This window comes from Ovis canadensis, chromosome 1, assembly GCF_042477335.2.
Source record: "Ovis canadensis isolate MfBH-ARS-UI-01 breed Bighorn chromosome 1, ARS-UI_OviCan_v2, whole genome shotgun sequence".
NCBI lineage: Eukaryota > Metazoa > Chordata > Mammalia > Artiodactyla > Bovidae > Ovis > Ovis canadensis.
In genome coordinates, this window is record NC_091245.1 from 108,720,498 (window position 1) to 108,734,021 (window position 13,524).

The following is a 13,524-nucleotide window of genomic DNA, read 5'->3' on the forward strand; positions in this document are numbered from 1 at the left end:
TATAATAGGCTCTAGGTTCATCCACCTCATTAACATTGACTCAAATGTGTTCCTTTTTATAACTGAGCAATGTCCAAAGAAGACATACAGATGGCTAATAAACACATGAAAAGATGTTGAACATTGCTCAGTATTAGAGAAATGCAAATCAAACTGCAATGTGATATCACCTCACACTGGTCAAAATAGCCATCATCAAAAAATCTGCAAACAATAAATGCTGGAGAGAATGTGCAGAAAAGGGAACCTTCTATCATTGTTGGTGGAAATGCAAATTGATATAGCTACTATAGAAGCCAGTATGGAGTTTCCTTAAAATACTAGGAATAAAACTACAATATGACCCAACCATCCCACTACTGGGCTACCCTGAGAAAATCATAATTGTAAAAGACACATGTACTCCAGTGTTCCTTGCAGCACTATTTACTGTAGCTAGGACATGAAACAACCTAGAGATCCATTGACGGATGATCTGGGTAAAGAAGCTGTGGTACATATATACAATGGCAATGCTTAACTTTTTATCATCAGAATTTAAGACATACAAAGAGACTAGTATAAGCTCTACTGCCTCCCTTTACATACCTACCATCCAGCTTCAGAAATGGTGCTCACATGACCAATTTTACTTCATCTGTACCTGTATCCGCTTCCTGCCCACCCAACTATTATTGGATTATATCAAGCAAAATCATAATATTTAATGTACAAATACTTCAGTATGAAGTAAAAAATGAATATTTATAATAAAAACATAACCATAATACTATCATTTATACCCAAAACATAAATTCTTCAAACATATAAATTATCCAAACACAATTTCTTCATATTAACATATAAATTTCATTTAGTATTCCATAAGTAATTCTTTTTAAACTTGATTTGTTTGAGGCAAGACCCACTCATTCCTTTTGACTGACATGTCTTAAGTATCATTTAATTTATAAGTCTTCCCTTTCTCCTTCCTTCTTTTGTTAAAGAAGCCAGATCATTTGTCTTTAGAATTTTTCCATAGTTTAGATTTTTCTGATCGCAATCCCATGGTGCTATTTAACAAAATCCTTTGTCCATTGTATTCCTATAAACTTGTAGTTAGATCTAGAGACTTCAATAGATTTACTTCTGATAATTCAGGCTTAAATACTTTGTAGGTGGTATTGAATACTTCCATTAGGAGGCCAATAATATTAGGCTGGGTTTTTTTTATATCAACTTGATCATTAGGTGCAGCATGAAACATTCACATAAAATAGTTGCTATTTTTTTCAGTCCTTCTTCATTAATTGGAAGAATTATTCTAACATCACCTATTTGATAACTCAAAGATACAGCTCCTACAAGAAAGATAGCTCTATATCCTTTGAGTAGGAAAAAGTATTTAGAGACTACAGCATGTGCAATGGATGCTCAATGTTACTGAATTATTAATTATTTCTAGACCTTTCCAGTGGATGACCTCAGAAATAGATAACATTTTTAAAATGAGCAGGTTTTGTCATCAGTTTGTACTGACATTTCCAATTCAAATTTAGGTTTTCCAGATTGTTACTTAACTTTTTATATTTGTTATATTTCTTGTCTCCAGTGTTAAAATTCTTTGTCCCTAATAACATTAATGTAATTAGGTTTTGCTTTTGGAAGCTCAGTCTGCAGCCTGCTTCTCCAGCTCTTCAAATGATTTTTCAAAGTAGCCGATATAAATTTTTTAACTCCTTTATCTGTAAACCACTTGAAATGGATTCTTTTGTCTGCAATTGAATCTTGACAGGCAGTGTAAGCAGGAGGGATGGACCTGTGCTTTGCTTGTGAAGTAGGCATGCAGCCAGTCATAGTGAAACCAATTGATGCAACCTAGTCCCCATGGGGAGAGTTGCTGAAAATGTGTTACACAGAGACCTGATTCACTTAGTCCTTTCTATCTAGGTACAAATCCCAATTCTCCAAAATTGGTCCTTCTGTTTTTCTACAGCAGTCTTTCTCCCTCTCCTGAAGTCAGACAGTAAGGAGCACATTAGGTTAGGCTCAGAGAAGGTATACAGGTTTCTCTCTTGACCGTGGATCTTGGTCATTTCAGTGTAGTCTCTGAAGGGTCTTCCCATCACTGCCTCAGACTGAATCAGACGTCCTTGGAGTGACTGCACATGGGCAAGAAGAACTGGAAAGCTGGAACTGGTTGGCCACTCCAGAGTCCTCAAGGACTGCACTGAGCTGGGTCTTTGGATAAGAGACAAATCATATAAGTAGGATATTCTCATAACTTTTCGTGGCATCTTCATTTTTAGAGCTGACCTTTCCAGCCGAATCATCTCAGAGCTGTGTCTTCACTTCAGAGTAGACAATTGAGACATGCTGGGGTGGAAAGAAGATAGAATAAGAACTGGAAGGAGAGGGAATGTGGGGTGATAGGTAGTAGTGGGAGAGAAAACAGTCAGGAAATGAAACTCACCTGGTTCTCTAGAGATGTTCTGAAGGTATTGGCTGTGGAGAAAAAGAAAACCACAGGGTGATGAATGTTTGGATCTACTTGAAACCTAGTCTTCTAGCTTATTTCCCAGAATCTGGGGGTCATTGGGCCTTCTGCATTGATTGTCATTTTCTCTTCTCTGCTACCTAACACCTCCTACAACACAAGTGATTTTGTTTTACCATTTCTTAACCCAACCCTCTAGATGTTCTTTGCAAGCTCCATTGATCTATAAAGTTCTCCCTCAATACCACAAAGAGAAACCTCATTCCCTTTCTTTATCAGATGTTAAGAGATGATTTCTCTCTTACTTTCAATTATTGCCTCTATTAATTTATAGCACCTCCATCTCACCAATCGCAAAGTCCAACCCCTGCTTGTTCTGCAAGTTCCCACTAGAATCCTTTAAATGTATGCCCTGAGGGGAAAACTGTCTCACATTAGCATGTTCTGGTTTTGATTTGATTGCCAGCATTTCTTAGAGATGGAGCCACAGTAAGAGAAAACTTAGCAGGTATAATTTCTCATATCCTCCTTATTAGACATAAAGAATCTCAGAGCAGGTAGAATCATGAGAACTCTATAGTAATTTTATGGAGGGATAGAGCCCGGGGAAAAAGATACATCCTGGGATACTTTATTTTTCATCATATTTTTTCCATGGGTCTTTCGGGGTTACAGATCTTTTTAATGACCAAATAGAAGCTATGTACTGTCTCCCTGGAATAATAGACACATCCAAGGAACTTTGTATGCAATTTCAGGGGCTTCATGCAAACATTCAGGCACTGGTGAAGAAATATTGCTACAGATCATCAACACAGAAAGTGCCTGAAATATAACTCATCCACCAATAGAGTGCTCAGCTTCAAGGGTGTTTTGACAAATATGTCAAAGACAGAGTGTGAAGAGCAGCAGCTGATCAAGGTGACTCGATAAGAAGCACCCAATTAACCCAATCAAATTGGTGGCAATTCTAATTCTATCATTCAAAAGATACTGATTAGTGAGGATAGCTGAGAAATCAGTGACAGACAAAGCAGGTGTTCAGAGGATATACATTAGTCAAATATAGCAATAGGCACTATATGCAGCAAATATTATAGTAAAACAGAAGACTTAGTCTTCATTGGATTTGGGACCTTGCAGAAGTCCTTACCCTCATTTGTAAACCAAATTCAGGATCAGCTTACAATTGAAATTTCTACTAGACACAAGGATACTGAAAAGACAGCTTACAAGATGGAAGAAAACACTTGCAAACCATATTATCAGATAAGAGATTCATATGCAAAATATATAAGCATTTCATACAACTCAACAGCTAAACTAACAATAGTAATAAACCAATTTGGGCAAAGGATCTGAAGAGATGTTTCTCTAAAGAAGACATATAGCAGTTATTGAAAAGGTGCTCAACATCAGTAATCATCAGTGGAATCAAAACCAGAGTGAGATATCACATCACACCTGTTAGGATGGCTATCATTAAAAAGACAAAAGATAACAGGAGTTGGCAAGGATGTGGAGAAAAAAGAATTCTGGAACACTGTTGGTGAGAGCGTAAATTGGTACTGCTAATATGGAAAACTGTATGGAAGTTTCTTAAAAAGTTAAAAATAAAACTATTGTATGATCCAACAATTCCACTTCTAAGTACATACCCAAAGGAATTGAAATCAGGATCTTGAATAGATCACAGCAAGATACAGAAACAACTTAAAAGTTTATTGATGGATGAATGAAAATGGAAATATGATACACACACACAGACATACACACACATATACAATGGAATATTATTCCACCTTAAGAGAGAAGGAAATCCTGTCATTTGTGACAACACAGCTGGATCTGGAAGACATTATGCTAGGAAAAATAAGCCAGTTACAGAAGGGCGAATACTGTATTTTCTCAAACTCATGGAAGCAGGGTAGAACGGTGGTTACAAGTAGCTTGGGGAAAGGAAACTAGAAGTAAGGCTCAAAAGGTACAAAGTTTGAGTTATCAAGGATGAATACATTCTGGAGATATACTGTATAGTAAGAAGAGAAGCAGAAGGCAAAGGAGAAAGGAAAAGCTATACCCAACTGAATGCAGAGTTACAGAGAATAATAAGGAGAGATAAGAAGGTCTTCTTAAGGAAACAATTCAAAGAAATAAAGGAAAACAATAGAATGGGAAAGGCTAGAGATCTTTTCAAGAAAATTAGAGCTATCAAGGGAATATTTCATGCAAAGATGGGCACAATAAAGGACAGACACAGCAAAGACCTAATAGAAACAGAAGAGATTAAGAAAAAGTGGCAAGAATATACAGAAGACCTGTACAAAAAAAGCTCTTAATGACCCAGATAACCATGATGGTGTGGTCACTCACCTAGAGCCAGACATCCTGGAGTGTGAAGTCAAGTGGACCTTAGGAAGCATTACTACGAACAAAGCTAGTGGAGGTGACAGAATTCCAGCTGAGCTATTTCAAATCCTAAAAGATGATGCTGTTAAAGAGCTGCACTCAATATGCCAGCTGCTGCTGCTAAGTCGCTTCAGTCGTGTCTGACTCTGTGTGACCCCATAGATGGCAGCCCACCAGGCTCCCCCATCCCTGGGATTCTCCAGGCAAGAACACTGGAATGGGTTGCCATTTCCTTCTCCAATGCATGAAAGTGAAAAGAGAAAGTGAAGTCACTCAGTCGTGTCCGACTCTTCCCAACCCCATGGACTGCAGCCTACCAGGCTTCTCTGTCCATGGGATTTTCCAGGCAAGAGTACTGGAATGGGTTGCTACTGCCTCCTCTGCAATATGCCAGCAAATATGGAAAATTCAGCAGTGGCCACAGGACTGGGAAAGGTCAGCTTTCATTCCAATCCCCAAAAAGGACAATGCCAAAGAATGTTCAGACTCTTGTACAATTGCCTTCATTTCACATGCTAGCAAGATTATGCTCAAAATCCTTCAAGCTAGGCTTCAGCAGTACATGAACCGAGAACTTCCATATGTATAAGCTAGATTTAGAAAAGGCAGAGGAACTAGAGATCAAATTTCGAACATCTGCTCAGTCGTGTCCAACTCTTCATGACCTCATGGACTGATGGTTCTTCCGTCCATGGGATTTTCCAGGGAAGAGTACTGGAGAGGGGTTACCAATTCCTTCTCCAAGAAAAAGCAAAGGAATTGAAAAAAAAAAAAGTATTTTTCTGCTACATTGACTATGCTTAAGGCTTTGACTGTGTGGATCACAAGAAACTGGAAAATTCTTAAAGAGATGGGATTATCAGACCACCTTACCTGTATCCTGAGAAGTCTGTATGTAGGACAAGAAGCAACAGTTAGATCCAGACATGGAACAACAGACTGGTTCAAAATTGGGAAAGGAGTACATCTAGGTTGTATATTGTCACTCTGCTTAATTAACTTAAATGCACAGTACATCATGTGAAATGCCAAGCTGGATGAAGCACAAGCTGGAATATCAAGATTGCTGGGAGAAATATCGACCTCAGATAGGCAGATGATATCACTTTAATGGCAGAAAGCAAAGAGGAACTAAAGAACCTCTTGATGAAGATGAAAGAGAAGAGTGGAGAAAGCTGTCCTAAAACTCAACGTTCAAAACACTAAGATCATGGCATCCAGTCCCATCACTTCATGGCAAATAGAAGGGGGAAAAGTGGAAACAGTGAGAGACTTTATTTTCTTGGGCTCCAAAATCACTGCAATGATGACTGCAGCCATGAAATTCAAAGATACTTGCCCCTTGGAAGAAAAGCTATGACAAACCTAGACATCATATTAAAAAGCAGAGATATAACTTTCCCAACAAAGGTACATCTAGTCAAAGCTATAGTTTTTCCAGTAGTCATGTATGTGAGAGTTGGCCCATAAAGAAGGCTGAATGCCAAAGAATTGATGCTTTCAAGCTGTGATGCTGAAGAAGACTCTTGAAAGTCCCTTGGACTGAAAGGAGATAAAACCAGTCAATTCTAAAGGAAATCAGTCCTGAATATTCACTGGAAGGACTGATGCTGAAGCTCCGATCATTTGGCCATCTAATGTGAAGAAGTGACTCATTAGAAAAGACTCTGATGCTGGGGAAGATTGAAGGCAGGAGGAGAAGAGGGCAACAGAAGATGAGATTGTTGTATGACATCATTGACTCAATGCACATGAGTTTGAGGAAACTCCAGGAGATAGAGAAGGACAGGGAAGCCTGGCATGCTGTAGTTCATGGGGTAGCAAAGATTTGGACACGACTTAGCAACTAGGCTAGATATTGCAATCCCTAACTATGCTGCTGCTGCTAAGTCGCTTCAGTCATGTCTGACTCTGTGCTACCCCATAGACGGCAGCCCACCAGGCTCCCCTGTCCCTGGGATTCTCCAGGCAAGAACACTGGAGTGGGTTGCCATTTGCTTTTCCAATGCATGAAAATGAAAAGTGAAAGTGAAGTCGCTTGGTCGTGTCCGACTCCGCGACCCTGCTGACTGCAGCCTACCAGGCTCCTCCGTCCATGTGATTTTCCAGGCAAGCATACTGGAGTGGGTTGCCATTGCCTTCTCCAATCACTAACTATATTTTATTATACACTTAAAATTAGCTAATAAGGTAAATCTTATGTTAAGTGTCCTTACCACACATCATCATTATCATCATCATAAAGGGTGTGAAAGAAAACTTTGGAAAATGGTGCATATATCTATGGCCTTACTGGTGGTAACAGTTTCTCTGGTGTTGATTCATCCCTAAACTCATGAACTGTATATATTAAAAAGGCATAGCTTTTTACATGTCAAAAAAATAGTGAACTACTTATGCTAGAATGTGGATGAATTTCAAAACATTGTGTTAAGTGAAAGAAGCCAAACAAAAGGGTTGCATTATATAAGAATCTGTTTATGTGAAATTATAGAATAGCAAACTATATAGGACAGAAGGCAGATCAGTAATTGTCAAGGGTGAAGCTGGACGGAGATTAACTGCAAAGGAGTATGAAAGGATTTTCTAGGCTTCTGGAAATGTTTGCACATCACACTGTGACTGTGGTGGTGGTTCTGTGAATCGATACATTTGTTAAAATAATTTGAATGTGCATTTAAAAGTGGTGAATAATATCTTATATTGTTGATACCTCCATAAAGTTGATTAAAACAATCAATTTGAGTAGAATAGAAAATTGAGTGCATCACACTAAGTATTATCTCCTAAAACTTTTGGTTTAGGTATGTGTATGTGTGTGCATATATATGTGCACATTCACATTTCTTAACAGTACAACTTGTATTTCTTTTTTTTTTTTTTACACAGCTTGTATTTCTTACTGCAGATTACAATAAAAAAATATTTCAACATCCCTTATCAGTAGCATTAAGAGTTCTAACTCACAAGTGGTGGGATCAAAAGAAATCTGCTGGCCCAGCTAGGACCTGAAATTCTCAGGTGTCCCCAAGTACAGATGTGGTCCACATGGGAGACAGAACAAGCAGAAGTGTGATCACCTTCAGTCCTGTTCAATAAGGCCTCCAGGTACCAAGGGACTCCAGCAGCAGGAAGTTGGATGTGACTGATTGGAGGTGAGGCCAGTGAAGGGGCAAGAAACAACTCATGGAATTAGAAATGCCTCAGCTGTGCATAACGAACTTTAGGAAGGAGGGCTCCATCGGGAAACTTCAAGAGACCATATATATACATTGTAGGAGGGAGTGCCCGCTTAAGTATCTGTCATCCCAGGAAGGCAGAAGCCAGCTTCCACAGTACCAGTTGAATTGACTTCTTTCCCACTCCTTTCACCAGGCTAGTTAGGGCAAGTCAACCCAAGAGATAGGGAAGAAGCCAACTCTGCCTGGTCCTCCCCCTCACCCACACCATTGCCAGCTTCATTCTGAAACTGGCCTGCTCTAGAAGAGGAGAAAGTTCTGATTCACCATCTTCAAACTTGGCTTTCTATTCACTTTCTAAATAAGAGACTATGGGACTATGACATAAAGTGCCCACCTACTGTCTATCACCTAAGAGAATGGAGAATGTGTTGAAAAGCCTTTGGTTGCCAGAATTTTCAACCCGAGTGTCCAGGAAAATCTCTCACAGAAGAAAGTTTAAAGACACAGTGGGGGACAGAAAATTTTTGTAAGTCATGAGTCTTGCTTGCTCAGTATGTGGGTTACATGGGGTTGTTATATAAATTAACTAAACATGTAAATATTACACATATTAATATTTATATATTATAATGATAATATTCTTATCACATGGTAGGTGCTTTGCAATAATTCATTCATTACTTTCAGGTAACCTTTGAACATATACCCTCATGATTACAATGTCTATTAGAAGAATGTTTTATTTTTGTTCTGATATCAGGAAAGATGCTACATAGCTTTATATATCTGTCCTCTTTCTTTGGAATCTAAGCACTGCTGTAGGGATTTTTATCTGTCTTGATCACTGATTCACTCCCTTTATTCAAAGGAGACTCAGCAAATGTGTCAAATGAATGAACGCAATTTGAAGCCACAATCTCTCTCCAGTAACGTACCTTCCCCTTCTGCCCCAGGCTGAGAAATCTGGATCTCAGAATATACCAAGTCTCTTTCTCTTGGATGCACTGAGAAGAAAAAAACAAACAAAAACACTTTGTAATCAGTCCCAGTCAGTGGGGTACAATACAGATGCTTCTTCATAAACAATTGTTTACTGTGAATGTCTGGGATGCTTACGGAGACCAGGGCCTTTTGCCAGGCCTCAAAACAAGTATCTTTCTCTGGCTCAGGCCCAGAGCAGCTTCCTACCAGGGAGTCCTCACCATTGATGTACAACTGCTGCAGCTCCACAGGGGCAGGGCACATGGGGTTGAAGGGTCCTGGTGGGCCTACTGTCAGGGGTCTCCTGTAAGGCATAGAAACACTGATCATCCTTGGAACATTATACTATACATGAAAGTGGAATAAAGGGGAAAAAAAGAGTGGGGAGAAGTCAGCAGAACAAGGCCAGAAGAGTCTTTGACTTCTTAGAAATGATCATCTCGTAAATAGAATGGTCACTCTCAATTGGTTTAAAAAAAAAAAAAAACCAGCCTCATCATCAGGGGGAAGTGTCTTCACAGCATTCTGCCTGGATAATTCAAGAAGCAATTAAACATAATCCATGAACCAAGACCCTGACTATATCCTAAGACCGAGATACCGACACAGATAGAAGAACAAGACCACATTTATCAAACCGAGCTTAAAAACACAAAATTTGATGAGCAAATAAGCACATTTGGGACAAAAAGAGGATTACTAGAAGCTGAGACTCCACTGTAAAATCTAGGACTAGCAATCATTTTATACAGTTATAGTAACATGTGGTCTAACTATAGGATTATTTGCACCAGAAATATTTTGTGCCAACCTAGAAAATCTATAACCTTTAGTATCATCCTTTTAATGGAATGGGTAAATTTGAAATAAGAAACTGATCTATTTATGTGGGAAAATCCATTATATACACTATTAGATGGATTCTAAGAAGCTGTGATTATGACCATTTTAAAGAATGTGAAAGTGGAAGCATCAGGTCACAGGGACATAGAGAAATCACTTGGCCTGATCTTGTAGCCCCACAGTTCTGCATATTTTATTCTTGGGAAACCAGAAGGCTGAGACCTCACCTGATTATGTCTCCCTGAAAGCCGTCTCCTGCAAATAAAACAAAGGCAGATTTGCGTCAGCAGAGGGAGCCCATTCTCAAATATTTCACATGCATGTACCACCAGCGCTGTGTGCTGTGCTGTGCAGTGCTCAGCTGTGTCCGACTCTTTCGACCCCATGGACTGTAGCCCGCCAGGCTCCTCTGTCCAGGGGGATTCCCCAGGCAAGAATACTGGGGTGGGTTGCCATGCCCTGCTCCAGGGGTTCTTCCCAACCCAGGGATCAAACCCAAGTGAATTCTTTCCCATCTGAACCACCAGGGAAGCACAAGAATACTGGAGTGGGCAGCCTAGGTCTCCAGGGGAACTTGCCGACCCAGGAATCAACTGGGGTCACCTGCATTGCAGGTGGACTCTTTGCCAGCTGAGCTACTAGGGAAGCCTATGTGCTGCCTAGCAGAGTCAATTCAAATGTGGGTGCAGTCTCGGATTCTCGTGAAAAAGAATTGAACCAAGCACATAACTTGCTGGGGTCAGGGCTACACATTGCTCTGTTGAATATGCAAACATCTGAGACTTGATTAGGGTTCAAGACTGTGTTGATATGCCTTAGGAAATACTAAATACAACCAATTTTTTTTTTTTTTTTGCAGAGTAGTGTGGGGCTATAGGTAGATTTCCAGAAGAATTTGTGGTTATGCCCAGAACCTCAGACTTCACCTCAGGCTTGTTAAGGACACTTTGGTCAGAAGTCCAAAGCTCTGTACATCCAACCCAATGCAGGATACACAGGAGGTGCTCAGAAGGATCTGGTGAGTTGGGTTGAATTAAGTTAAAAACACAGAGTTGTGCTTCCCTGGTGGCTCAGACAGTAGAGCATCTGCCTGCAATGCAGGAGACCTGGATTTGATCCCTGGGTAGGGAAGATCCCCTGGAGGAGGGAAGGGCTATCCACTCCAGTATTCTTGCCTGGAGAATTCCATGGACAGAGGAGCCTGGGGGGGCTACAGTCCATGGGGTCACAAAGAGTGGGACGTGACTGAGCATGCACTCAAAACACAAAGTTAAAGCATGTGGGTAACTGTACTAGAGCTGAAAAAGCTTTTATGTATGTCTTCTACACCAGATTTTCTGACGTCTGAAACTAGCCTGACCTGGGCTAAAGCAAGAAGGCTTTGGAAGCACAACAGATAGTACGTGGGAGAAACTCTCTCCTCTGGGTGGAGGGGGAGCCCGTAGCCTGACCTGTAGAGAGTGGAGCCATTGGAATACGAGATGCTGGTCCCAAGCTTTGACTCAAGGACATCTCTGAGGAAGAAGGATAGAGACTAGTTAGCTCCCATTCTCAGTCATTTCTTCATAGGGCCTTTCCTATGAAGTTTTATTTGATTGTCCACTTATGGGGGATATAGGATGGGCTGAAATATCTAGTGGACCAGTCTGTTTGGACCAAAGAAACTATCCAAGGAAACCATTTGAAGTTCTTGAAACTTTACATTAAAATATGTATTCCTTCCCCATCTTTCACCTGAGGCTTCATAAATTAGACTAGACATCTGTTAAGAAAACAGCCTTTTGAAGAAAGCATGTGAGCCCGTCTATTAGCACTGGGATGGTGAGGTGGAGAATGGTAATGGGGCAGTTTCCAAGGCTGCAATGAATGGGGTATCTGAGGCAGGGACAGGTTGTGGAGGTTAGCAAAGGGTAAGAGAGAACACAAACCCGGTTTCCTCTGGTGCCAGCAGTAAAACAGCAGGGCTACAGCCAGGAGAATGCTGAGTGATCCCCCAGTGGTTCCTCCCGCAACAAGGCTTCTTTTAATCCCTGGGATGCCTGGACAGAGAAAGTGTGTGTGTGAGCCTCGGGGGAGGGTTCTAGAGCCTGGAGGTGCCTTGCAGCCCTGGAAACTTTCCTCGACCTGGCTGGGGTCCTGAGCCCTGGGAAAGGGAGGGCTCTAAAAGACAAGGACCCGTGGGGCCCGTTGAGGATTGGACTAGGACTGTGTGGCACAGGAAGCAGGATTCCTCTTGTGGGCAGCGCAGTCCTGAGCCTGCATATGACAGGAAGTGACTCAGCACGCAGGGGCAGAAGGCAGGAATCTGAGGGGATTGCGGCAAAGAGGAGAAAAGGAAGCCAGCTCCCTCCACCGACCCACTGACTTCACTTAGGACATTAATATTCAGAGGGACATCTGTGGTTTCCCAGGTGGCTCACTGGCCAAGAATCTGCCTGCTAAAGCAGGAGACACAAGAGACATGGATTCGATCCCTGGGTCAGGAAGGTCTCTTCAGTAGAAGGTAACCGACTCTAGTATTCTTGCCTGGAAAAGTCCCTGGACAGAGGAGCCTGGCAGGCTATACAGTCCATGGGGTTGAAAAGAGCTGGACATGACTGAGTGAGCACACGCACACTACATCTGTCTATCTATCTAACCAGCTGTCTACCTATTCTGTACTCTTGTAATGTGGCCATTTGGAAATTTCCCCTAGACATCTGGAAAGATGTTATAAGGATGACTTGGCAGAATCTAACTTGGAACAGCAACATGCCTGAGAAAGAGAGCAAATATCTCCACTGATTAGGGCACTAGCTGAACCAACAGTAACTCTGATATTGCTCGCCATTAAAATAATGTACTGGGACACTACAATCAAATGACATCCGTTTCCTTCCTCCTAGAAGCCAGAGTCTTATGTGCTTTGAAGAGGTGGGGGGAAAAAACTATAGAAGGAATAGACTAAATTATTGGAGAATTTTTATTTTTTTCATCAGATACATTCTCCAAGGCCAGGGTGCCCTCTCTCTACTCCTATTCAACATAGTTCTAGAATTCCTAGCCAGAGCAATCAGGCAAGAAAATAATAATAATAAAAGACCTCAAAATTGGAAAGGAAGAATAAAAATTGTCTCTGTTTGAAGATGTGACCTTATATAAAGAAAATCTTAAAGACTCCCCAGAAAATCTGTTAGAACTAATGAACTAATTCATAGAGTTGCAGAATACAATATCAATACAAAAATCAGTTGTGCTTCTATACAACAACAAGGGATTATCTGAAGAAGAAATAAAGAAAACAATCTTATTTTCAATAGCATCAAAAACAATAAAAGAGTTATTATTGATTACAAACTTAATCAAGGAGATGAAAGATCTGTATATTGAAAACTATAAGATATGGTTAAAAAAATGAAGACACAAATATATAGAAAGAAATCCCATGTTGGTGAATTGAAAGAATTAATATTGCTAAAATGTCCATATTGTTCAAAGCTATTGAAGCCAAACAGATTCAATGCAGTCCCTATCAAAATTCCAACATCATTTTTTATAGAAATTTTAAAATAACTTGTATGGAACCACAAAAGACACCAAATAGCTAAAGCAATCCTCCAACAAAAGAACAAAGCTGGAGGCTCTACACTTCCT

General features: G+C 40.5%; 1 protein-coding gene across 2 annotated transcripts in view; it reads right to left on the reverse strand.

Moving 5' to 3' along the window:
* Nucleotides 1-410: 410 nt before the first annotated feature.
* FCRL4 (Fc receptor like 4) overlaps nucleotides 411-13,524 on the reverse strand; it is a 34,822-nt gene continuing 21,708 nt past the window's right edge. Inside the window, exons 7-13 of one of the 2 annotated variants that reach the window (XM_069544975.1) lie at nucleotides 11,820-11,930; nucleotides 11,343-11,405; nucleotides 10,119-10,146; nucleotides 9,270-9,352; nucleotides 9,003-9,071; nucleotides 2,453-2,484; nucleotides 411-2,355 (exon numbers count right to left, since the gene is read on the reverse strand). In XM_069544975.1, coding sequence (XP_069401076.1) covers nucleotides 2,314-2,355; nucleotides 2,453-2,484; nucleotides 9,003-9,071; nucleotides 9,270-9,352; nucleotides 10,119-10,146; nucleotides 11,343-11,405; nucleotides 11,820-11,930 — 428 coding nt within the window. In that variant the 3' untranslated portion in view covers nucleotides 411-2,313. The remainder of the gene's footprint in view (nucleotides 2,356-2,452; nucleotides 2,485-9,002; nucleotides 9,072-9,269; nucleotides 9,353-10,118; nucleotides 10,147-11,342; nucleotides 11,406-11,819; nucleotides 11,931-13,524) is intronic. The other variant, XM_069544983.1, reaches the window with a different exon arrangement.